The following is a 26,907-nucleotide window of genomic DNA, read 5'->3' on the forward strand; positions in this document are numbered from 1 at the left end:
GCACGAGGAGGCGGTGCTGCCGCCCCCGCTCCGTGCCGCAGGCGCGGGCACCGCTCCGCCGCCCGCGGGCGGGTGCGGGGGTCTCCCCGCCGTGCCGGGGCCGGTGCTGCGGGAGGGGCGGGCTGCGGCGGCCCCGAACCCGCGGCGGCCCCGAACCCGCGGCGGCCCCGGGACGCCCCGCTGGGCTCGGGCGTGGGGGCGGGGGGTGCCGGCGCGCGCCCGCGGGCGGGGCCGCCGCCGGCTCTGGGCGTGCCCGCGGTGGGGGGGGGGCACCGGGGGGAGGGGGGGAAGGTTCGCGCGCGCCCTCGCGCTCCGTTGCCATGGCGCCGCTTGACGTCACGGGCGGCGCGCGGCCCGCGCGGAGCGGCGCGGTGATTGGCGGAGACGCCCCGTGCGCGGCGCCGGGAGAGGGAGGGAGGGAGCGAGGCTGCAGCGCCGCGAGCGCCAGAGCCGCACAGTCCGCGCCGGCCGCCCGCCCGCACCGACGCACCCGCGCCCGCCCGCCCGCCCGCCGCGCACAGGTAACGGGGCCGCCGCCCGGGACCGGCTCCCCCGGCACGCGGCAGGCCGGAACACTGAGCGGGGCGGCCGGGGGACAGCGCCCAGCCCGCCCCGCTCCCCCCGGCGCGGCTCCACGGGGAGGGAACGGGGCGCGGGGGCCGCTGCGCGGGGCGGCGGGGGCCTTTCTCCGCCGGGGAAAAAGGGGGAAGCACCGGCGGAGGGGGCGGCAGGTGAGGGCGACCCCGCGCCCACCGGGAGGGGAGCGCCGCCCCGGCCGGGCGGGGGCCGGGGCGCGGGCGGCGGGCGCTGCCGGGTGTGGTCTCCCGCCGGGAGCCCTGCCCGGGCGCGGAAGAGTCGCCGCGGCCGCCCCTCGGCCGCGCTCGCTTCCCTGCCTCCGCCCAGGCCCCCCCCCCTCACCTCCCAGGCCCCCCTGCCCGTCCTCCCCGCCCCGGCCGAGGGGTCCGGGCGAGAGCGGCATCTCCCCTGGGACTAGAGGGGGCTCCTCCTCCGCCGTTCCCCCTCCCCCGCGCCGAATTCCCCGGGGATGGACCCGCGGGCTTTCCCTATTGCGGGGCGGGGACGCGGCATCCTCCCCCGGGGGCGCTGGGCGGAGGGGAGCGGGATCGGGGCGGGCCGGGCTCCGGCGCCCACCCGCCGTGACAAAGGCGGCGGGCGCGGCGCTCGGTGTCCCCGCGGCGGGCGCGGCGCGGGGAGGGAGGGAGGGGCGGCCGCAGCGCCCCGGGGCCGCCCGCCCGCCCCGCCCTCCGCTCCGCCCGCCCCCGGGCCGCTCCATTTTCTGCTGTCACCGCGCTCGCCGTGCCGGAGCCGCGGCAGCGCCCAGCCCGCGGGGGCGGCGGGCGGCCCGCCCGGGGATGCTACCGCGGCAGCCTGCGGTGCCCCGGGGACTGGCGGCGGGGCCGGCGTTGTGACCACGTTTGCTCCGGTCACGCCGAGTGGTAAATAACCACCGCCGAACGCTTGCTTTAAAATGGCTCCTTAACCCCGCCGCGCGCGGTGTGGGCAAGTTCTTCAACGGGCGTCTGCAAACGAACGGCGGGTTTGTGCCTCCCTGGTGGGGACAGGAGCCATTAAAATTTGTAGTCACCTGGAATATTAAAATGTGCTTAGTTTATTCCCAAAGACGGAACATAGCCCTGCCGTTGTTTCTTCTAAAGTCACATAAAATGGCAAAGTCTTAGTGGTTAAAAATGAAAATGCTTGGTTGGGGTGTGTGGAACATACAGAAGAAATTTTTCAATACCTCTGCTTAGCAGAGTTTGATTTTTTAAATTCTTTTTAAAGTGCTGATAAGACAGATTATGAAGCATTTGTGCCAGATTGTGCTATCTGAAGTACTGATGTTGTCATATATTTAAGTTGTAAAATTTTCTTTTGTCTGTGAAAGCACAGCCTCCCAGGCAGAGCAACAATATCTGACACAGAACATCCCATAATGGGGATTCCCATTTTGGGAAGGGGAGTTAGCACTGTGGGAAGGTGTACAACTCACAATTTAGATATTTGTTGCACTATGACTTTTTAACATCCAGTGTGGGATTCGATTTGCAGATGTTTATGTGAAGTACCTCTGCATGTAACTGATTCTGTTAAGGCTCAGAATGCTGCTTGATATTCTTTGTCCAGCCTTTATTTGGTTGTCTCCTGTGGAAAGCTTACTGTTGGATATTTTCTTTGTCAGTTTTGCTACACTGATAATGTAGTCTTACAAAAGAGTGGTGGCGAAGAATTAGGATCATTTTTGTGCATAAGATAGAAATTATTTTGTTTCGGTTCACCTTTGGATGCTTTTGTTTGTGTTTATTAAAATAACATACTTTTAAAAGGTTACAGTTTTTCAGGAGGAAGCAGTGGCTTTAACTCTCTACTCCATGTGTCCATGTGTTTGAGCAGCCAGTGCTGCTAGTATGCCTTGTGTGCTGGATTTCAGTTGTATCTCTTCCAGTTCCAAACTAGAGAATACACGTTGCTCTGCCTATGAAGTTAAAGCATCTTTGTCCTTGACCAATGTCTGAATAATGCCTCACTATTTTTCCTCTTTAGAAATATCAACATGGATAAAAATGAGCTGGTGCAGAAGGCCAAACTGGCTGAGCAGGCTGAAAGATATGATGACATGGCAAGTTGCATGAAATCTGTGACTGAGCAAGGAGCTGAGTTGTCCAACGAAGAGAGGAATCTTCTCTCTGTTGCCTATAAAAATGTTGTAGGAGCCCGTAGGTCATCTTGGAGAGTCGTCTCGAGTATTGAACAAAAGACGGAAGGCGCTGAGAAAAAACAGCAGATGGCTCGAGAATACAGAGAGAAAATTGAGACTGAGCTAAGAGACATCTGCAATGATGTGCTGGTGAGAAATAATGAAACTGTTGATCCATTTTTACTTAGAGTTGCAGAGTAAATGGTGCTGGGCCCTCTGGGACTATTTCTAGTCTGTCAGTAAACCTGTGGTCTCCTATGCTATTTCTTTTAAAAAAAAGTCTGAATTTTTCTTTCCCTCTAATGTGCTGATTATTTATATATAAATTATAGTTATGAATGCTAATAAACTTAGAGGCATGTAGAAACATTATTGTAAATTAAGTAGCAGTTATGAAAGGTTAACATATTTCCCTGAGAGTGAACTGTATACAGGTTTAGTTTGGGGTTTTTTCCTCCCCCAGTGCCCCTTCTGCCTTAATGCAGTATTTGTATCCTAGATGTCTTTGATTTCTGCAATTTTAATATGCTGCTGTGGTTGTAAGAGGTAGTTCTTACTCTACGGAAATTGTGCCCCTCCCTGGGTAAGATGATGTAATGTTAGTTATGACTCAGCCGTGCAGAAAATTGCTTGCAGGAAGAGGCAGTAGAAATGCTGTGATACCTGCTTAAACTTAAAATTTTTTTGTAGCAAACTCAAAGGGTGTTCAAGTTAGGCATTTTCTGAGACTTGCAGTTATGTTAAAATGTGCATGTGTACAGCAAGCAACGCTGTATTTTCACTGGGAGGCTGGTTTATGAAATCCAAACCTCTTACAAATGCCTATTCCAGATTGTCAGGTTTTTTCAACTGCACACGCCTGTGGTGCTTCAGTGAGCACACAAGGAGCAGCTGCTCAGTCCTACAACCACTTATGAGGTAGAGGTTATGTCAGCAATAGAGTTACCCACCACACTGTGGGTGCTGCTGGCTGGCATCCCATATGTGACAAGGGATCACCTGCAGGTGACAGGATAAGTGGGACTTGAGGGAAGTGTTAAATAGCTAAGTGCCTGAAGGTCTGATACCAAATACAAGTTAAGATCAATGAGTAGCATAAATTTTGCTTGATGCATGATGAGATAACTAAATGATATGGGTGGTGATAGCTTCTAGAAGACTGGTTCTCCAAGGGTTTGTAAGAGTCAGCATGGATAACTGAGTCTTGGCTTCCAGTTCAGGCTGGCTGCTATGGTTATTGTAACACACCCAGTTTTGTATGCTTTGTTATCTTGTGTAAGGACAACTCTTAACTTCTAATCTGAAAATGAAATGCACAACTTGCACATTGGAAAGAACTGATTTACTAGTAGTTGTGTTGTAAAGTGGTGGCTCATCTATTCAAGCCAAGAAAATGAGGATCCAAATCTGGCATTCTAATTGGTTGTTATTTCTTTCTTTAATTATTTTACTAATGGGAAAGTTGGGGTGGAGGTGGATGCTTTCAGTTCAGGGTGATCTGAAATTTTTTTGTAAGCTACGTTTTGGTTTAACAAATTATTTTAATTAAACCTGGGCTTAGAAACCTTACAAGAATTTAGTGTTTGCAATTAATTTTTTGTCTGATAATGGAAACCTGGTTAAGGTGAAACTAGGTTTTATTGTGCATGCTAAATACAAAAACTAAAACAAAACCTAGCTTTTGAGTTTGCTGCAGCAACTAGAGTGCCTGGGAGGGGAGGAATATGGGTGGAGAGTCTTGTTAAATCTTCTGAATCTCAAAATGGACTTGAATTTCTCTTTGTGTTAATGAGACATATATAATTTAAAGAAGTTACTGTTCTTTGACATGTTACTATTTTTAAGAAGCTAATGGCTGACTAATTTTTAACATAGCCAGTCAAATTTTTCTTACTACATTAAAGAAAAACTACTGTCCACAAGAAACAATGCCGTAGGCAGTGATTAGCAGTAATAAAACTACTTTTTTAGACTCGTGTTTAAAAAGAAAAAAATTAAGTTTTGTATTCAAAGGATAGGATTTAAAAAGATTTTCAAATGACATGTGCTACCCTTGATGTTGCCAGTTACATTGAAGATTTAGATTTACATTTATTTTAGATTTATATTTATTTATATTATCTTGTTTTCTTTCTTGAAATATCTTATGCATGTTCATTCTTACCTAGAAAACGTGGCTGACTGTATTGCTTTAACAGAGAAAAAAGAACTGTGGTAAGATTCAGTTGTTTAACATGAACACAGGAGTCTGTACAATGCTACATACAGATGTAGGACTAGGGTTTGGTTTAGTTTTTGGGTTTTTTTTCAGAAGGTCTCTGTAATTTTTATGCAGCATAATCTAATCTATAACTGTTTACAGAAGTGAAAAGTGAGGCTTACCCAATCTTAATTGGTGTGAAGTATGCCATTAATTAATAAGACCTGAAATGTTAAACTTTCAAAGCTTTTAATCATAGGTCTTATGAATTAGAGTGCAAAAGCAGCTCTTCAACTTTGGTATCTTTTATTGAGGCTGTGACTCTGTTTGAGCTGTTGTTGTGTCTTCAGTTGTCTGCTAGTGTCTTAAGTAATGTTTAATGCCCAGGGGTGTTATATCACAGCTGAGTATGACTGCTGTCCTAACTTCAGTGTTGAAGGGAGGAAAGCAATTTAGAAGATGTGTTTGTGTCTAGAGGAGTGTGGCCAAAGCTGGCTCCTCTGCAGCTTCCTGCTCTCTTCCCTCATTTATTGGAATGAAATCTAGTGTACTGGAAGAAATAGCTCCTCTAATCCTGTAGATACCAAGTATACTAAACTCTGCCTGGGCTTTGTTTCCATCTCTTCTACTAATTTACTGAGAGAATAGGAGCAATTAATAATGAACCTCTTTCTTACTTCATCCCTATTGGGCCCAGTGATAAAAGTTTTAATAGTTATGTGGTCAAGTCTGAATGTTTATTTTTCTCCTTCACACTGACCTTGCAACAGGAAAAGACAGCATCTGCATCCTTGCCGCTTCCTGAATCTTTTTTCTTCAGTCTGCCATGGAGTACCTCTACAACTCTACAAGAGAGTTGAACTCATCCTCTTGTTTCCTGCAGCCTCAGACTGCTGCTGTACAAAGAGGAGACACCTAAAATACCTTGTTATAGCACCAGTTCTGTCAGATACGCATTTAAGTATATTAAAGCGTAATATAACCAGCTCTAGTTTGGAGTTGGTCTGGTAGTTCTGGTAAACATCAATTAATTGTGACACATTGAGTGTAGGACAAGTTCATTGCACTGTGGCAATGAAGACTGTATTCTCAGATTCTTCAATAGTAATATAGTGTGTGTAAGGCTGTGAGTAAGGAAGTACATTGCCATACTTGAGGATCTGAAAAGTGCTTTCTGTATTATAGAAAATTTCCAATTGATACAGGAAATTAGGCTTTTAGGTAAATTCTTTTCCTCATGTTAGCTAAGTGTGTGCTTCACATTCTGTTTCAGTTTTTCTAGTAGAAAGGAGGGTCTGTCTAAAGTACCAGTATAATGATCTATAGTCATCTTTCATTTGTCATTTCCATAATAAAAATAGTTAGTAATATAACAGGCGTGGATTTTCTTTAAACTGCCGTTAGCAGAGAAATGCGTTGTAACTGAAGTGATCCAAATTAAATCTGCAGTAAGCTGGAATTTTCAGCTAACAAGGGTTCTGAGGTATGGAGAGGTCTTTGAATAGCTAACACCCTGCAGTGCTTGTATGTTAGAAGTTCTCAGGAGCGCTGGTGGCTTTCAGGAAGTCTCTTACACGAGCTAAATGTAAACTAATAATTGAAAACATGACTGGCTGTCTTTCACGTTAGCATGGATATAATTCCAGACAGTTGCACTCTTTCCTAGGCTGGCACATACTGTAGCAGTCCCTGCATGTCCTCCAAGTGCACAGTATGTGACAGTTGCCATGTTCCTGCCCAATGCCCAGTCTTCTGGGTGATGTTGCTTCCCCCTCCAAGTTCCACTGCAGAAATGCCCTAAGTAAATCTTCTCTGGCAATGCCCAAGCACCCTTTCACCATTTCTTTGCCCTTTTAGTTGTTAAGGTCTGGAGAACTTCTGCAAACCTTGGCTGCCCTTCAGCCTTCTGGAGTTACTGTTACACATAGATGCTACTCAGCACTTTTTCCCCACTCCTTTCCTGCCAGAAAAGCAGCAGGTTAATGGTGTTGTTTAGGACCTTCCAGTAAGATGAATTGTTTATTTTCTTCACTACATTATTTCTTCCAAATTTCACCCTCAGAAGTGTAAAAACATACAAATACTCCTTGTATGCTCATACTTGAGATTTCTTTGCGCTTGTTATGGGTGCTTCACTTTTTAGAAGTGGTAATTGTGAGCACAGAAGGCTGTTATATCTCAGATTAGTGACTTTAGGTTTACATTTCATTTTTATGTATATTGTTTGAGAGGGAGAGTAGGATGTTTAGTAACCTGTCATGGGGCTGCAGTTCACTGGGGGAAGGGAGTGTAATTCCATTCCGAATGCATCTAAATGGCTTTTTAAAGAGCATACCACAGAATTAATGCCTATTGCCATCATTCTCAAATTACTGTGGAACTATTTTCTAGTTGCCTGCAAACATCTAATAAGTTACTATGTGAAGTTCTATAAAATGTTTAATAGTTCTTAATTACAGGGTTGGGAAATTCAGTGTTCTCTCCTACAGGAAGCCATATGGTTTTTGACATGCACATGTGTAAATTGTCTTTTTAAAACTCAGCCACTGTATACTTGGTGTGTCCTCTTGATGGTTAAAGTGCACAGCTAACCTCTAGACTGATGGTACCATACAACCTTCTTGCTACAATGATATCTGATACTAACAGAAAATTCAGTGTTCTGACTGAAAATCACTATCTTAGGTTCTTTGGTTCCTTCAGGCTTGCTTAATTTTTTATTGCGCTTTGTCTTTGGGATCTGTGCCATTATTTTCAGAAAAAAAAGGGGAGTTGTTTATATATCCTTCTAGTCGCAAAATGTCAGTCGCAGAAGGGCGCGAATAATGTGTTGAAATCTAGGTGCCCAGAAGAATTGAGGTTAGAAGGGAGGTCATTGTGTTCAACTCTGCTCAGAACAGATCTAGTTTGACCACTTTGCTCAAGGCCTTGTCAGTCAGATTTTTATTATCTTTACACATGGATATTCCACAGCCTCTCTGGGTAGCCTGTCTTAATATTTGTTCACATTGTTAAGAAAATAATACTTGCATGTAATCAGAGCTTCTCATGTTCCAACTTGTCTGCTGCCTCCTGTGATGTCATTGTAGACCTCAAGGAAGAGTCTGGTTCCATCTTCTCTAGGCAGCTGTACAGAGCAGTAAGATCTCCTGGTCTTCTCTGGGCTGAAGAAACCCATATCTCTCAGCCTTGCCTTGTACCTGGTGCTCCAGCCCCATAGTATATCTCTTCAGTATATCTGTGTTTTTCTTGTACTATGGAGCTCAAGCCTGGACATAGAACTTAAGATGACATTTCAAGTTGTTTAAATTCGCATTAAAAGATGTTAATTGGTAATGTGTTAGTGACATATGTGAAAATATGTGAGTACTCTGGTTCACAGATGCTTCTGTGAATATATTGCAGAGCAAAACGTAGCCAGGATTTGCTAACTTACAAGGGCGGTTGTAATTTAGGCTTTTCATTAACTCTACAAGTCTGGCTTTTTCAGTAAGGGTTCGGTTGGTATCACTGCTTGTATGTATTGAAGGTAGGAAGCAGAGGCAATTTGTATCAGCCTCATTTCACTCACTTTGCTGATTGTAGCTACACCCTTTCAGGTTTGGGGTTTTTCTTGGCTCTTGTTTTTTTATTTTGGTTTGGGTTGTTGGTTTGTTTTTTGTTGTTTTTTTTTTTTTTTTTGTTTGCCTGCAGTGAAAGCACTATTTAAGCTAGAGTAATTTCCTTTACTTTTGTAAGTGATTAGACTGTTGCAAAAGTGTTGAATCTTTGATAATTAAAACATCATTCATGGATCAGTTTAAATATGAGATTACTTATGTTGTTTTTAATTTATTCTAATCTTAGCAAGAAGGGCATCCATAATGTTGACACGTATGTTTAATGCTCCCATTTATCATAAAGTCAGCTAAGGTGCTCTGCATAAATGCAGCTGCTTCTTACATTAACACTGCTTGCACATGTGTATACACAAGTACTTGTATCTGCATCCTCTTGCACTTATTGCAAGTAGGAGAAACCTTTATTATAACCACTAGCCCACTGTACTGATTTCATTTGGCGTTAATGTTTAATAATTTGGTTTGATTTACAGTAAAAAGGTACAGAGTGCTTATACTGTTCAAAAGCATCAAAGTAACAATTTGCTTTATTTGACAGCAACCTTCATTGTTCGAGTACTTTATGTACCTACTGCTGATACTCAGTTCTAAACAGCAAAATAAAATAAGTTGATAGTTTAGTCACCTGTGACGGATAAATCTTCGTCTTCTTTGTGCTGCTGAAGGAAGAACTTCATTGCTGTACTTGCAATTTTGTGAAGCTGCTAAGTGTATTTGTTTCACTGGTCGGTTGCTTAGAAACCTAAGAAGCAGAAACACTACATTGCTAATGTATCAGCTTCTTCTTGTGCCTGAGGAAGCTGTAAGTGGTAGAAACATAACATTTAGAATATGAGCAGAGTTAGTGCATTATCTGTGCACATCTATACGAACAAATACTGCACTATCACTGGTTTTATCTGGAAACGTCTGTCTCGTTACCATGCACATGACAGAAGTGCGTTTCTGAAACAGGTTCTCAAGCACTTTGCTGTGGGCTGACATCAGCTCCTGCCTCGAAAGCTGGTTGTCCATTCAGGCAGTAGTTGATTACCATTTTTAAATAGTTTGAGAAAGCTTGTGCTATTAAAGTTGTTTGAAGAGAATTAAGATTGTGATTATTTCTTAAACTTGTTTTTTGTTTTACTGAATGTTAACTCTTGTGCAGTGGATTATTTTTCTTGAAATCTGACAGAAGACTGGCAATGCCTCTTCAAAGAGAAGTAATAATAAGTCATGTTGTGTTGAAACCAACAGTAAATTCTTAATTTTTTTAATCGGATATAACATGTTGGACTCAATGATCTCAGAGATCTTTTCCAACCTGCTTGATTCTATGATTCTATAAGGCAGTTTACATGAGGCTGAGAAAAGTTGTCAATTGGTTTTTGTTGGTGGTGGGGTTTTTTTTCTGGATATTACCCTTTGTGATTATGTTACAAAAGATTCAACAAAGGTAATCTGATATTTCAACTGGTTGTTTTCTCCTAGTGCAGATTAGGTTTACATTGCTAAAATGGCATTTTTCCTAATAAAGTGGGTTTTTTAACACTGTGTGCTATAATGAACCCCCAGTCAATCCATATTCTGCTTCAGGAGGTTTGAAATCTGCTCAGAGTGCAAGCTGCTAAAAGATAAATGGCTCCTGCTTCTATTTCTGAGTAAGGACTAAAAGTGTCACATCATATTTATGGGGAGTTTTATTAGTATTTGTTTAGAGACCAAAACTGTAGAGTCTTGAAACATGTTCTGGTTTGGAGTACAGCTGCAATAGCAGTAGCTGAGACCTACATCCTGGGCAGAAATTCTCACCCAACTCAGTTGGTTTCAGTTTTTTATTATCTCAAGTTTTGCTGAGGATGTTATGTAAAGAATAATGATTGATGCATCTGGTACCATTTTATTTTGATGCAAGTCCCCAATATTCCAGAAGCAGTTTAATGAGGTGATGCTGAGAAAAAAAGGCCCAGCTAAAAATTACATGCTGACTTTGATCCTCAGTGGAAACTGTTTGTTAAGATCTATAGCGATGCCTCAAAAATATTAAGACTTTAATCCTAATGTTTTTCTATTAAGTGTCTTTACTGCTGCTGCCTTTCATGAGTTTCCTCAGAGTGGGTTACTAAATTGGGGAGGTATTTTTGCCTGTGCTTCCAAATTTGGTTCCCTCACTGTCATGTTTGTTATGCATGCTTTGGTAAAAAACAATAATGATTGGCATGAAACACCTGAGGAGTCTTCTGAATTATCTCAAGAGTGTATCCTGATATGAGGAACACTTGCCTCCCTTGCCATAAACACTAATTGGAAAGCAAAACAGTGGAAGAAATTAGCTAGTAAAGGACATGGTGGTCTAATCTGGGAAAGGCAAATCTGCAAAGGGAGCTACATGTATGGCTGTAAAAGTGTGAACTGAGATGCTGCTCCTCATTGCCTCAGGTGCTGTCTCTTTCTCGTTTTGCTGACCAGTGGTGTGTCCGTGCCAAGCACCCTGTATGAATTTTTGTGCCTACACCTACTACTTCTACTGACTTGTATCTCTCCCCCAGCATACATCACAGCATGAAGATGATTTTTCAGGGTGTTCTACTTCTTCCATGTTTCCTTCGCCTGCCTGTAGAGATGCTGCTTTTGTTCTCTTTTCTAAGGGAGCATATTTAGACTGGTTTAGTAGTATTTTTATGTATAAACTAAGATTTCCTGTCATTGTTTCTGTTATATGGGATTTTCTTATGTCAGTCTTTTTAGATCTTTTTTTCAGCTACCATCTTATATTCAGACTTCATTTCCTCTACTAGTTTCCTTTCTAGATCTTCACCAGATTGACTACAGCAAAACTGCTACTCAAGTGTACCTTTCTCCTGCTCTTAGCAATTCCACGTGTCCCTGTGCACATCATGTCACATCTCCCACTGTTGCATAAATGCTGTAAATTACTCCACAGTCAAATTCTTCCCTCCCCTTTAAGATCCATTGTCCCAAATTCTGAATTCCTCCCCTGCTGAGGGTCATGCTTCTCACTTCATCTCTTCTAGCCAGACTTGTCACCTTTCTCAAACTTCTGCTGCTTTTTCTGTGTGCAGCCAATTTGATGGGAAGAAAGAATAACTGGTACTGAGAACAGGCTCCAGGCTGGTGTCCTCCTTCAGTAGATGTTTCATCAGAGATCGCCAGTGTCTCAGTAACCACTAATACTGACAGCTTTTCTTGTATTCCTGTTCTAGTGAGCAAACTAGAGAGAGTTCTGTGGGTGACTTTAAACTGTAGTTTCACTTTTTTGGCTGGAGTAGGAAGCTGAGAACAGTCCTTTTGGTTTTTACCAGAGGGATGGAGGTCACCCATGAGGCAGCAGTTACAGAACCCTTAATCCCAAACTCTGGGCAGAGCTGTAATCAGGAGCATCATAGTAAGACTGGGTCAAAACAGGGTTTGTGAAGGGATTGTCTAAAAGTCTACCTCTTAAAAATGCAAATACCTGTCTCTTTCTCCGCCAGTTCAGATGGATGTGTGTAAATAAAATGACTGGCCACAAATGGTTTAATTAAATCCTCTGCAGTGTGTGTGTCAGTCTGTGCAGTGCAGCTAATTGCATGTGTTGTTTTATAGCTCGTAACTTTCTTAATCCTCATGTGGAAAACAGTCATGGAAAATCACTTGCTAGCTTCTAACGGGAATTGATAGGGGATTGTCTTTTTTTTTAATGAAACTGAGAAGTAGTTTAAAGACGAAAGTAACACTCATGTACAGGTAGAAAGGTATCTGCAGCTTCTCCTCTGGTGCATTGTGGGTAGTAAGGTTGTTTCAATGTAATGGGAGTTTGAACAATGTGTGGAATGTGGACACGAAGCCTGTTAAAGGTTATTGCCTGCAGAGAAACCACATCTGGCAAAGGAAATCCCTGGACATTGATGGAGGCTAAGAGAAGCATGATACTTACTTGCTTTGTTCATGTGGTTTTTCTAGTGGCATCCTTTGGGCAGTGTTGCAGTGAGGTTAGCACACAGAGGAGTCCTGTCAGCCAGTATGATCCCTCTCGTGTTCTTGTAATGTCTTGGAGAAGGATAGTGGAATGCTGTTTACGTCATGAAAATATCAGGATACTGTCATTAAAAATTAAATTAGTGTCAGACTGAAACAAGAGTTTCTTTCATGTCTTTCATGAATTTAAAAAACAAGAGTTCTTCCATGTCATCTTCATCCCTATGTCATATACCATGGGTGGGTGACAAGTGAGTTCAACTTCAGCTAATACTCTTGTGTAATTTATTCTCAAAATTAGAAAAAAACATCCTAACTATTTTTAGGTGCCTTTCAGTGCTGCATGAAAACAAAAAGGCTGCTTATTTATTGAACAAAAAGTCAGGTTATTTCAGAGAAGAACTGATACTATTTAAAGTACATAAAGTTTATCAGTGTATTCTCTTTTGAGTTTTCCCATTCTACACCTTGGTTCTTTTGTGCAAGAATAATATCTTTTTATTTCTCCTATAGTTCTAGTGGTTTTATTCAATTGGATATCTTAATAATTAATTTTTCCATATTTAAAAATACAGCTTCTTGTTCTCAGTACTTTAATTGTGTATTATCCACTATTTGCTACTGAATTTTCCTAGAATCTGATGACTGTTCTTATTTTCCTGCTTGTCTGGAGGGAAATACATAAATAGAAAATAGAGTTGTTGCTGCAGTCATCTCTAGTGCATTAATAATTATCTAAAGTTTCTAGGCAATAACATGTTCTGAGACCAAGCCATTAATAAAGGGAAATAGGCAACTTTGAACTAGAAGCAACAAGGCAAAACTGAGCATTAAAATAAAATTAATGCTTTTATGGTGGATTTGGGAATAGATTTCTGGCGCACAGACATCATTTGCCAAAGATGCAAATGCTTTTAAAACAAGAGTAGTTTTAGGCTTCAAGTGTCAGGAAAGGACTCTTCAGTCTTTTTGTTGGCTTCCTGTCTTCAACTGCAGGCCTCACCACAGTTTGACAACTGAAGCATGTCCACTTGCAGTAAGAAGCAGGCAGAATTTTAGGAGAGGGTTGGCTATTGAGGTTTACTGGTAACTATTTGTTAGGCTTCTTTCACATTCCTAAGTAAGTCTGATAACTCTTAACCTTTCAGACTTGATCTTGCGAAACTACAAGAGCCTTGATGAAAAGCCTTTCATCAAAGTGGCTCAAAATGTGATGTGCTTCATGTTGCCACCTGTTGACTGTATCCTGTTCAGGCAGTAGAATATCTGTAAGAATGAAGGAAGTCCATTTCTTTCCAGTTTAGTGTTTAAAATAAGCCAGGATTGATGTTCACCTTTAGGAGAATTCAAGTTGTATGCAGACAACTTCTGGTATGTCTTTAGAGACAACGACTTTCCTCTAGTACTTGCTGAGGGTGAGGGAATGTTCCAAATCCTACCAATGATGTGTGTGAGCACAGCTGACATCTCCTGAGTTTGAACATGTTTATTGGCCAGCCCAGGGAGCCAGAAAGCTGTTGGCTTAGTCATAATGAGAATTGCAGGTGTGAAGTGTTGAAGCCTGATCTTTGAACAGCCAGCATATTAGTAAGAGTTCATATTCAGATTTAGTACATCCTTTTTAAAAAAAAGTAATTCCCATTAAATCTTTCAGAAAATACTTGCAAAAAGTGCTAGAAGCACTGGTTACAGGTTTGGGCTGAAAAGTGCTCTAAGATGCTGCTGCATCTGCCTAGTTGACTACAATGGTATGGTATGTTTCATAGCACTTAGATTCTTGCTGTCAAATTAAAAGCTCTGACAATTACTGCTGTGTCCTTGGGGGGTTTCAAAGGCAGGGACTGGTTGTTTGGTTTTGTTCAGAAAACTGTTCCTACCAGATGCTGATGAAGATGCTGTAATTAACTGCCCATGCATTAGTATGTATCCAACGTGGATGGGAGTTTCACATGATAGCAGGAACATCATGAACAAGCACGAGACCTTAACTACGTATAATGTAATAATGGACATGCTGTATGGACTGCAGTTGTCAGGGTGCTGTATGCATTGCACTGATGCAGATCACATCAGCTTAGTAAATACAGATCACCTAACTGATCCAGTCTTGGACTAGCTGCTCCCACTTCAGTGGCCTGTATGGTGATCAGCTCTATACTGACAAACACTGCCCTATCAACTGGTAAAGGAGAGCGAAGGTGAGCATGTATTGCTGGTACTACTAAAGCTATATACAAACAACCTGTCAATAGAACTTAAATACCTAGATATTCCTCCTTGTGGGAAAAAATGTATCCTCCAGAGATGCTTTGCAGTTAAAGCTGTTAGAAAAATCCACAAGATAAACAGTATTCCCCATAAGCTGATGTGTTTGCAGACAACAAATTGTTAGATTTGTTGTGCTTTTGATTCTGCTGTCTTCTGTAATTGAACTTTAAAAGGTTAGTACTTTCATTGGTCTTACCTGTCTGGCTTTCTGTAGCCATACCACGTCCATGCAGGTTATGCTTTCACAGCCACTCTCTAGGATAAATCTGTATACCCTGAATCTTCAGGCTAACTTTAAAGGAGTGGTCTGTGTCTACTTTTGCCAGTTAAAGAAAATAGATCCTGAAATAAATGGACTAATACAAACAGAAGAAACTGAATTTATAAGACTAAATAAATAATAGGGTAGACGTCTCCTTTGAATCATGTCACATGCTAGCTTTTAAATATTCATCTGCTTGCAGGTTTTATTGTTGCTGTTTATGAAGTATTTGGCATAAATAAAATTGTTCCAAAGAAACGTGGCACACCAGTCCTACGTGTTGTTTGTATAGAATAGACTCTTTCATCCAAATACGAGTAAGCTCCCAGTGCAGTTTGAGTTGGAGTCTCTGCATTGGCTATATTCTGTGAATAGCTGTTCAAAGGGATTTTTCTCAGTTCATCAGTCTTTGAAATTTGCAATGGCTTTAGAACTTCTTGCAGTACAAGATTTACAGTGTTCAAGTTCCTTTTGCCCTGCTAGTGTTGGTCTGTTTAAGAAGACAACTATTAGTCTTTCCTCCTATCTGTCTACGGGTTCAATTCACCCATTCAGTTTGCAAGCAACTTCATTTCATTTGTGATCTAAGTGAAGTTTACATCTTGGAGATTGGTTGCTGTTGTGTATGAGTAGAGCTGTACATTTTAATCAAATGAGCTTCTGTACAGATGAGGAGTAATTTCTGTGTCTGGAATCACTAAAAATATTTTGATCTGGCCAATTAATGGAGGATGCAGAAGAAGGGCAGCTCCCCACAGTGCCAGAAGCGTAGGTGCAAACTGACACACCTGGCTTAATTGAAGTGTCACAGAGAAGACCTGATAAGGAGCCTTGTTCTCAGTAACTGGCAACCTTCAGTTGTCACTGGAGGTCCTTGGCACTCACAGAAATGTTGTAGCTTCAAACCTAGAAGCTCTCTAGTGGTGAGGACAGTGTGCAAGGAGTTACAGAGAGCTGAGGTGTGTGACCCATAAACCTGCTGGCCTCCTGCTACGTCCCAGCCTCACTGGGGCAGAGCTGGCTCTGAACCCTTCTCCTGGTGTGGTGAGATGCCCTCAGAAGGGTGCCTTTAGCATGAGGCGGTTCAGCTGCCCTTTTGACTGTCTCCAGAAAAATACTTCTGCTGCTGACTGACTCGTGTTGAGTTCCTTCTGTTGCCAAAGAATTGTCTCTGCTGTCATTTGGATGGGACGTGAGGACATGCAGTTTTTTTCAGTGTCTCCCTGTGTGGTTATAAAATGAAGTTATATACCAAGCCCCACAGTACTGGAAAGGCCTAATACTGAAGATGAATGAATAAATCTACTATGTTGAAGCCACTAAAGAAAGTCCACTTACAGGTTTTTATATTATTGTAGCATAGGCATGGCTGAACCTTGTCTGACTCATGTCTGTCAGCCTGATGTCTTTATTATCTGTCTGCGGGAATTGAAATGAGAGAGATGCTAGGATGTGTTGCTTCGTTTTGAGGAGTTACACACAAGTTTGAGTCTACCAATAGATATTCATTATTCATGTAAATGAATTAGCAGTACTTCAAATGAAGAAAAAAGCAACCAAAACAAAAACCAAGACCAGACTTGCTCTTCTTGCTCTTTCTGTGAATGTTCTGTAGCTTAATAGTTGGCCTGTTAAGCAGAGCACGTACCTCAGATGCCCGTGTCACAGTGCAGTAGTTGCAGCCTGCCCCAGGATAAGTCCTGTAAGCCATTCATTTAACCTGCTGGATGGCCTTGAGAGGAAAGTACTATAGAGCAGCAATCATTTCTGTAAGTTGGAACTAAATTAGTTTGTCTGTTTCTGTGGTATCCTTGGAAGTAAAAGCTAAAAAAGTGAAGCAAAACTGCAATATCAGTCATCTGATTTATAGGGGGAAAAAATGGCCAAAAATCTGTACTAAAACCTCATTTAAAAATTAGTTTTTGCGTAGCCTTCACCAAGTATATGTAACAGCTTCTGACCGAATTCTAACCAGGCATGCTGTACCTTCATTGACTTTTAAATAACTGGCTTTTCTTTTAGAGTCTGACTTCAAGCACTCAATATCACAAAGTTTGACAAGCTTGTACCTTAATTTGACTGAATGTGTTGGAGCTAGTGATTTTTTTTTCCCCTTTTTTTTTTCTTTTCATCATAATAGAATTCTTGCTAAATGACATGACTGCTTCAGCTATGTTAACTTGCTTTGTTAACAAGCAGTTAGAATAATCTAGAAAAACCTGGTCTTAAATGTCAGCCCATGGGAAGGATTTGGTGGAGTGACTCTAGAGAGCTACCTTTGCTTTGGAAGATGAGGGAAATACCTGTTCGGGCAGCACATAAAGTCAGAGGTGCTACAGAGCTGAATGTCAGATTGTTAGCTGTCTGGAAATGCAAGAATACAGGTTCACCTTGTGGTTTCCTGCTGGGAATGCCAGTAGAGCATTAAAGTTAATGGGAGCTGGGCTAAGGAAGCTTATTTATTGCCTGTGTATGTAAAATAATTAGGTCTCTGATTTGGCAACTGAAGATATCAAATCTTTTTATTGTATTTCGTGGATGTGAGCTTTCTTCCATGATACACCCTCTGCCCAGAGTCTCTGGACTACCTTACTTCTGCTAGGGTTCTGTATAGTGGCTTATAGAAAGCCATCCTTTGGTCATATAAAACTCATCTAAATTGACACAGCCTCCTTCTCCCCATCAAGGCACACCATGCAGCATTCCTTTTATATCTAGAATTGGAATCCAGAACACGTTCTCTAGCTGACTGTGTTATGTAGGATGTGAAGAAAATAAGCAAGAAGTGAAGCTGTCTTGACTTTGAAATAAATTGAAATATAATTGAATTGTTGGTTCAGCATATGTTCAAAACACTGTGTTCTTTGTTTCCCTTTTAGTCTCTGTTGGAAAAGTTCTTGATCCCTAATGCTTCGCAAGCAGAAAGTAAAGTTTTCTATTTGAAAATGAAAGGAGACTACTACCGTTACTTGGCTGAGGTTGCTGCTGGAGATGACAAGAAAGGTATTGTATGTCAGCTTGTGGATAAACATTGTCCAGTTAGATTGCTTTTGGTGGGGTGGTGACACAACCTTAATTTTAGAGTAATTCTGATTTGCATGTAAATTTCTTTAGTATTAGGCTTCCTGTTTTCTGAAGGAAAATCATAGATTGTTTGCTTTCAAGTGAGTTACTGGAATGTCCACGTACATGCTGATGGAAGTGTGAAACAGACACTGAGTCATAAAATTAAAAAAATTGTCTCCAACTTCCACATGCATGTATCTGGTTTACCACTGAAGTACCACTTTATGCATTCCTGCCTGGCTGAATCTTAGGGCTTTTACCTCTTAGGCTTATTCTTGCCATTCCTCCTGCATTTCTGCAGAATATAAGAAGCCTGCATAGGTTCAGTGAGCAGAGAGATTAGAAACAACCTGGAGGAGAAATGGTTTAATAAAATTAATCTTACTGTTAGGAAAGATTCTTCTGTAATCATAGTAGTGTTTAATGTTTAAATGTCTTCTATTTCCTCAAATTTCTTATATTTTTGTGTAAGCAGCTTGTCACAATTGCCCATAAGTTGCCTTCACCTAATTTTACTTTGAAAAGTTAATATTAGGTACTCAGCATTTTGAGTTCCTTACCTGCTGTGGTGGGAGACACCCTAACAGCATTGCTGCCTCCGTGCAGAGTCCCCTTCAGTTCAGAGCAGTGCATTAGTTGAGATCCAGCTCGCTGCAGACAGTGCCAGGCTGTTTCCTGGAACCACTTCAGGGCTGCTGGCCGTGTGCCCTGAGGAGCAGCACGGCAGCACAGGGCCAGCCTGGTGTGTCAGCTCCCTTGGGCTGCCCTGAGCCTGCAGGCACTGGGGATGCGGGAGCCCTCGGGGTGCGGAGCGCTGAGCCGTGCGGCCGCGCTCTGCCCTCGGCACACCTGCGGCCCGTGGCTAAACCCCCAGTGTGGCACAGAACCATGGCTGTGGGACTCAGAGACTAGATTGAGCTTGGCATAGATGGGAGATAGATGTGTCTGCTTTGCTGGCATGTGTTATATCCACATTACAGTGAAGCCCAGTTTTCCCAGCGTGCTGGATAATAGAGAGTTGCACAAAGATTATAAGATTTAGTATGTAAGGCTGGATTTGATTTCTGTTGTTTACTGCATGCAAACTGAGCCAGTCTTGGTGACTGCAGAATTTTATGTGTTACCAGTACTTTAGATCTGTTATAGAGAGTTACCATGTTTTCCTTTGGTAATTTTAGTGATCTCTGTTCACATGCACAGGAGGTACAATATTTTGAGTCCCAAAGTTTCTTTTTCTGTTGAGAATTAAATTGCAGGCTCTAAAGTTAGACTGTGAAAATCTTTGTTTAAAGTACATTTAAAGTTTATTTTTATTTAACCCAGTCTCCTGGCTGAGCAGTTTTTGGTGGGCTTCCATTTTTTCAATTCATCCCCCTCCTCCAGTGTTTCATGTCATGTTTTTCCTGTATGTTGTCTGTGACCTTGAAGAAGAGCAGTTGATAATTATTGTGTAGGAAAGAATGGCTGTTGAGTTGGACACTATTCTTCCAGCCATTTGCAATAAATACAGCAACAATATAAAGCTCCCAATACTAGGAATTGGATTTTTATCATCATAAACCACATTGTTTATTTTATCGGATGGAGCTTCCTTATGGCAGTCTAGCAGATAGGAATGTCAAGCAGGTACCTCACTCTATTTTATCCTTTAACTTTGGAGCTGCACTTTGTAAAGAATTCAAGGTTAAAAACATTTTTATACTGTGTGATTGATTTAAAATTAACAGAATACATCAAATTATGCACTAAGTGCTTTGAATTGTTGCTCAAAAGATAACTTTTCTCAAATAAGGAGAAAAATACTTTTTGCTTTAAAATTATGTTAAAGAAAAATTACTAGAAAATAAAACTCAGCTTCATTCCCTGAAGTTACTTGTTTTTCATTCTGCTTGTTTTGCCTTTCATAAACAGCACCATTTTCTAAGGCTTTTCCATTATGAGAGGAGTTAAAAATTTCTCACAATTTCTAAATTTAAACTTGCAGTAAACCTAGTTCTTCTCAACTGTAATGTACTAACTTCTGGTCATTTTCAAGACATTAGGGCAGCTGTCTGATCTGAAGCACTCCATTATTAGTGATGAGTGCAGAGAGGGCAGTGTTGAAGAACTGTGCAGTGCAGTCACTCTTCCATGTGGAAGAGAACAATATGGTGCTTTAATTTTTGAGACTATCTAAAGGTGAACAAATAGTGATTGCATAGACATCCTGAGTATAGGTATTTAGTTGTTTTCAGACTTGGAGTCTGAAAACTTCTTACTTAAATCTTGCTGTATTTTTGAGTCTTTACCTTAAAATTCCTTTCTTTGTTTTTGAATACGTGTGACTGCACTCTTGCAGACATCATGCTGGCTGCATTTCTGGTTTGATCCAGAAATGTTAGGATTGGAGTCCTTTTTTGCATCTGAATTGGATGACTTTCTGCCCACCTTTTTCTCAGATGCTGGTGGAGAGCTGAGGAACAAGTGCCCCTTTGTGCTCAGCATGCAGTGCCTCCCTGGGCCCTGCAGCCTGTGTGCTGTGTTGGGCTGTGATGTCTGGCTTGTGCAGGCAGAACCTGCTCTAAGTTCAGGTGCCTTCAGTGAGAAAGGAAACTGTTGAGCTCTTCAATCTTCATATACATATTGCAGTTGCTGGTTTCTGCCAAGTGTTAATAACTTGTACAACTGAACCAATTAAGAGTGACGAGAGATTAAGCTCTAAAATAAAGCAGCCAAATTATTAATTTTTCTCCCTTCAAAGTTTATAGGTACTAGAACTTCTAAGTTAGGTAGAAATGCTTTCTGTATCTGCACTGGAAATAGAACTACGTTGGAAGCTTTTAAAAATATATATTTAATTTGATTTGAGATACGCCACGCTATCTTTGCTGAGCAGTTTGAATGGAGACTCAGATGACTGTTACTGAAGGGGTTCAGCATTGACAGGCAAAGGTCATCCGTGTTTCCTGTGACTAAAATGTGGCTCTCTAATGCACTGCAGTGTTTAAAGACATTGAAATTGTGGTACTGTATCAAGTAGATGCTGGGTTTTATCTTCAGTGCTATAAAACTGCTGCAAACATTTGTGAATACAAGTAGTCACAGGGTGCTGGGAAGAGACTCAAACCTGTGATTTGGTCAGTAACAACTTCCCTCCTTTTTAATAATTTGAAAATGCAATTTAATAAAATCTTCATTAAATAGCAACTTGTTAGGTAAAGTGCTCATTTGCAGGCATTCACTCCTGACATGGTTTCTTCTTGCAAGTGTGAACACAGTCTTGATTGTATGTCTGGATACAGTGTGTGAATTACTTACTTGTTGTGGGTTTTGTTTGTGTTTGTTTTTTCCCCTAAAGGGATAGTGGAGCAATCACAACAGGCATATCAAGAAGCTTTTGAAATCAGTAAAAAGGAGATGCAACCAACACATCCCATCAGATTAGGTCTGGCTCTGAACTTCTCCGTGTTCTATTATGAGATTCTCAATTCCCCGGAGAAAGCCTGTTCCCTTGCAAAAACGGTAAGTCAAAGAGGGGGAAATTCCATTTAAATTATTTGCATAACCTTTTGTCACATGGCTAAAGGAGTTGTTTGTTTTTATAACACTAGGCTTTTGATGAAGCAATTGCTGAACTTGATACATTAAGTGAAGAGTCATACAAAGACAGCACGCTAATAATGCAGTTACTGAGAGACAACTTGACAGTGAGTATCATCAAAGTTTGCATATAGATTACAGGATTGGTCTTCTGGCACTTGAAGGTGTTTTTTTTTGTTCCTGGCCATGGAACTGTCTGTCACTCAGAAACAAGTCTATAATACATCATCCTTCTGAGCTAAATATTTTTCCTGCCTAGTTTTTTGTTTGTTTGTTTGCTCGCATGTTAATTAACGTGATTTTCTGACAAATGATGAATTAACCACATTTTCAGGTTATTTTATTCAAGGAATCTAGTATGTTTAAATGATGAGTCTGGACTGTGACTAGCAAACATACTACCCAGTGTTAAGCAGCATTTGAGAATACAGTTGCATTTGCCTCTTTAAAGCTTATGTTAGATTCCATATAGCTTATTCTGCATTAATGTATCTGCAAGAAAGAGATTCTACATGAAAACTGGAAACAAAGCTAGCAGCTAGCAAGTCCATTTAAGGACTTGTGGTTTAGAGGTTTTTTGTTTTGCTTTAATTTTGGTAAAGCTGAAATGGGAATCGATGCTAGCCAGGTTATTTCCACAGCAGTTGTAACATAACTGTTTTAATTACTTTTTTTTTCCTCCTTGGACTCACAGCTGTGGTCTAAGTTGTCAGAATAATCAAAATCTTCATCTTGTATGAGGGATTTTTTTATCGTACTTTGAACTTTAGAACTGACAAAGATAAACAATCTAAAGCAAATGAAACTTATATGTGAGCAAACATGCAATAGTGTAATTAAATGGCTTAGTTCACTCCTTGGTCTGTGGGGAGAAGAGCTACAAGCTCAAGAAATGAAAAAATCAGAAACACTTCTTGTTGCCACATGTAACCCCTTGGTAACACTTTGTGCTTCTGATATCAGAGACCTTTGCAAAATAGCTGCACTGTTTTAAAAATAACTACAAATAAAATTGTGCAGTTGTAAAAAATTGGAGTTGCCATGCTTTGTGCTTTTGCATCTAACGTTTAATTTCTCTTGTCTTTTGGAGCCTTTTCCATGGGAATGGCAACTTAACACTGCTGCAAAAACTACTTGTTATTGTTCCATTTGTTGCTTACAAAACACATGGAAGTGATTTCTCAACCTCTGTATTGGAGACAGATACAGGGTTGGCATTGCTCTCAGTGTCTGTGTACTGTCCCCTTGAGTGAGATTGCTCAAGAGCTGTCCTCTGAATGAGTGGTTTTGAAACAGAGGATAGAAGCTGATTTTAATTGCTAACTTCCCAGTAAAAATAATGTAAAGCTTGTCATAGCAGTTGGAAAGCAAATTGTTTCACACAAGAACAAAAGTCAGACCGAGCTACTATAGTGTGTGAATTAGGGTAGTAGGCCTGGTAATTGATGTGAGCTTTCCATTACAAAGGAGAAAGCTGTAAACAGATGCAGGATTCCATATTCTTGAATGAATGATGTGTTTTGCCTTAAATGCTTAGTGTGATCTGTACAAGTGCATTGATTCCATGTTTATCCACAACTTCTTGACGTAGAAAATAACTTCTGATAAGTGTGTGACTGACAAAGACTGCAGTGAATTTCATAAATGTAAAAATGGTCTGTTTTGCTAGTTAAGCAAGTGGTGAAGTCTGAGGTAGGTGGGCTTTAGACAGTGATTTAGCATATTGATCAGTTCTGTGCAGTAGCACTTTCCTCAGTTGTTGCTTCTGTTTGACCTCAAGTCTTGTATGGCTGAAGAAGTCTGTGTTCATTCTCTGTGGGGACTGAAGGCAGAGAAGTGTTCTGAGGACTGTTTAACATATCATCAAAATCTGTTTTACTGGAATTGCTAGATAATTTCTTTGCTCTGTTATGAAATTTTGTTTTCTTTTGTTAAATAAAAGACAGCCCTTCTTCCTAAGCATTTCCTTCCCACCCCCAGCAGATTTGTTAAACTGATCTCAATGTCTCAATTGGTAAAATTGGTAATGCCCCTTTCATAGCACTCAGGGCCTTTTGTCTTAATGAATGTGTATTTTAGATTGAATATGAGGAAAATTTTCATCACTAAAAGGGTTGTCAAGCAAAGTGGCCCAGGGAAGTGGTTGAGTCACCATCCCTGAAAGTAATAATTTGTGCAGATGTGGTATTTGGGGACATGGTGGACTTGGATGTGTTAATGGTTGGACTCTATGATCTTGAAGGTCTTTTACATCCTGCAGTCCTGTTGTGACTGTATTCTAGGGATGTTGATTTAGGATAGAAACCTCTGAATTCTGATAAAATATGATAGAACTGTTCTTACTAACTCTCCTTACAAGAACAGCACTGAAATTGAGACTAATGTAGTAATACAATAATATACTAAAGATTGCAATGTAGAACTAGAAACAGACTACTGGTGTGCCATTATCTTCAGTAAAATAGCTTGCTGCTTAATGCCTTCAGCAAGGAAGATTAAGTGCAGATACCATGCATTATGTTCAGAGCAAGGACAAGGCTACTGGTCTTGTACTGGTCTTTGTTTCACTGTTGCCTTCAGCTCCTGAAAGCATGAAATGTTTCTGATGGATTTTAAAAATAAAGGCATTCTGTAAGACTTCAGTGTTATAGCACTGTCAGTGGAGAGAATTAGTTGGTTTTATGTTTTACCACCTTATACTATGGAGCATGAATGATTGGTTAATGCTTCTCTAACTCCATAAAGTGAGAGATGACAAATTATATTGGCCTGGGAATAGCAGCCAGCATGGAGATATTTGGTTCACAAAATAATTGGTTGGCTCTGACTGTTGCTCTGGAACTGATGCTCAGTTTCCTTAGCTGGTACTTAATCTTGATATATGGTTCCTTAGTATGATTTTATGGAGCTGAAAATAACATTTTGTGCATAATGCATGCTTAGCCTGATTTTCTTCCATCCTTGCCCTGCCCGCCAAGTTGGCAGCTCAGTCTTCTGAAAGTTGCTAAAGGAGAGCACAACTATCTGAACAGAGCCAAGGGGTAGAGAATTTGATTAAATATTTCAGGGTTTAAAAAACAGAGAAAACCTTCAGATGGCTGTTCTGAGGAAAAGGTAACATTTGCTGTTGTAGCATTGGATGTGGAGAGATACTTTTACTGAAGCTTTTCCTTGAGAAAGGCATGTAGAACTTGCTTGAGGAGAAAGAAATTGCTGTTCCTGATTCTCACTTACCTGTTCACTAGGTCTGATTCTTGCCTGCTTGTTAGTTGTATTTTAGTGAGCCCTGTGAGTAAGATACTTGGGTTTTGACTGTTCATAAACTTGCTCATTAAATGCAGTGTAGGGTTGCGTCATCTAGAACTGAATTTCCATCTTGCCATAGCCAAGAAATAGTTTCATGTTACTGTGTGCCTTTTCTTTCTCCACAGCGCTTACTAGGACCTCTTAGAAGTTGTTATTATTAAGATATAGACCTTCTTTCTAAAAATCACGTACTAATTATTAGTAATAAATGTGTAATAATGTACCTGTTACTCTTTTCTTTCCTAAACAGTTGTGGACATCGGATACCCAGGGAGATGAAGCCGAAGCAGGAGAAGGAGGGGAGAATTAACCAGCCTTCCAACTTCCATCTGCCTCATTCTGAAATTTAAACAGTAGACCATTTGTCATCCATGCTGTCCCACAAATAGTTTTTGTTTACGATTTGACAGGTTTATGTTACTTCTATTTGGATTTCTATATTTCCCATGTGGTTTTGTTTAATATTAGGGGAATAGAGCCAGTTAACATTTGGGGAATTTATCTGTTTTCATCTGAGGTGGCCAATATAGGGTTGTGAAATTTTTATACAAGTTTTACATGTTTGGCATAGTACTTTTGGTACATTGTGGCTTCCCACAAGGCCAGTGTTAAAACAGCTTTCTATGTCAGGCAAAGATGACTGCTTGCATATTGGTCTGTCACGATGGAAAAAAAGGGATAATCAATGTTGCAGCCACAGGTGTAGTTAGTCTGAATGTCTAAGCTGGAGCACACATGGCTGTGAATAAACTGATGTCCCATAGATATTGCATGTCAGGGGAACATGTGACATCTGTGGAATATTCCAATCAAGTGTACATCTTTGATTGCAGCTGAAGTGTTCCTTGAGACAGTTCGATAACCCAGTCAGCTTTCTCTAGAGAAGGACAGAGAAACGGTTCACATTCCATTATTTGTAAAGTTACCTGCTGTTGCTTTCATTATTTTTGCTACACATTTTATTTGTATTTAAATGGTTTAAGCAACCTAAGAACAAATGTACAAGTAAAGATGCAGTAAAAAATGAATTGCTTGATATTCATAATGACACTGTATATCGAGCACAGCAGTAAAACAAAAACCCATGTATTTAACTTTTTTAGGTTTTTTGCTTTTGTGATTTTTTTTTTGATACTTGCCTAACATGCATGTGCTGTAAAAATAGTTAACAGGGAAATAACTTGAGATGATGGCTAGCTTTGTTTAATGTCTTATGAAATTTTCATGAACAATCCAAGCATAACTGTTCAGACCATGTGTATTAAGTTGATGTAAGTGGAATAAAAGTTTTATGAATGGACTTTTCAACTACCTTTGGTGTAGATTCCATGTCATCTCTCTTCCTACACCTTTAAGAGGAATGGCAATACTAGACAGACATTCAATATGAAAGTGTTTTTCTCTTATGGAAAATTTTAATACATATTTAGGTATTTAGTTCATTTTAGGGAAATTGAGATTTAATGCCCCATATGTGATTTTAAGATAGCTCTAATTAATTAGTTTACAACTTTTAGGTGCCTGAGCTTTCTGACTGTTCTGACTGGAACTCTGGAGATACCTTAACATCGATGGTCCGCAGACTCACAGCAAAAGGCATAAAAACTTCTTTAAGAGCTGACTTTTTGGAATAGTTTTATTTATATGGAAAACCCTCGCTTGCTACTGTTGAGTCTTTAAAGGAGAACTGAGCAGGAGCCTCCATATTGTCCAGAGGATTCTGACACTACAGCTCAGTTTCTGGAAAAGCCCAGAGTGATGAAGCAATGATGCTCTTGTATTCCCCATGCCCAGGGAGGTGTGCACCCGTGGTATTCAGACTAACTATGGCATTTGTGGGTACTTAGTGTGAAACTGAAATAGTTACAGGGAAATTGAGACTGATTTTCAAACAGTGTCATATCCCTGTCAAGTACTGAGGGTCTTAGAAAGT

At 41.0% G+C, this 26,907-nt stretch overlaps 1 protein-coding gene across 2 annotated transcripts; it reads left to right on the forward strand.

Moving 5' to 3' along the window:
• The first annotated feature begins 377 nt into the window (after positions 1–377).
• Positions 378–25,346, forward strand: YWHAZ (tyrosine 3-monooxygenase/tryptophan 5-monooxygenase activation protein zeta). Of its 2 annotated transcripts, none has more exons than XM_068183810.1 (6): positions 378–521; positions 2,563–2,866; positions 17,903–18,026; positions 21,427–21,590; positions 21,680–21,775; positions 25,225–25,346. In XM_068183810.1, the coding sequence occupies exons 2-6, from the start codon at positions 2,573–2,575 to the stop codon at positions 25,282–25,284; spliced, it is 738 nt and encodes a 245-aa protein (XP_068039911.1). In that variant the 5' UTR covers positions 378–521; positions 2,563–2,572; the 3' UTR covers positions 25,285–25,346. The 2 variants fall into 2 exon arrangements, with proteins under 2 accessions (XP_068039911.1, XP_068039922.1); XM_068183821.1 differs by lacking the exon at positions 378–521 and adding an exon at positions 621–731.
• Positions 25,347–26,907: the final 1,561 nt, after the last annotated feature.

Source organism: Anomalospiza imberbis, chromosome 1 (assembly GCF_031753505.1).
Source record: "Anomalospiza imberbis isolate Cuckoo-Finch-1a 21T00152 chromosome 1, ASM3175350v1, whole genome shotgun sequence".
In the NCBI taxonomy this organism is placed as follows: domain Eukaryota; kingdom Metazoa; phylum Chordata; class Aves; order Passeriformes; family Viduidae; genus Anomalospiza; species Anomalospiza imberbis.

Bases quoted from the DNA above. Each gene is read 5' to 3' on its own strand.
- YWHAZ (XM_068183810.1), top strand. From the start codon at position 2,573: ATGGATAAAAATGAGCTGGTGCAGAAGGCCAAACTGGCTGAGCAGGCT. The intron at 18,027-21,426 runs GTATTGTATGTC...TTTCCCCTAAAG, and splicing joins TGCTGGAGATGACAAGAAAG to GGATAGTGGAGCAATCACAA. The intron at 21,591-21,679 runs GTAAGTCAAAGA...TTATAACACTAG, and splicing joins CCTGTTCCCTTGCAAAAACG to GCTTTTGATGAAGCAATTGC.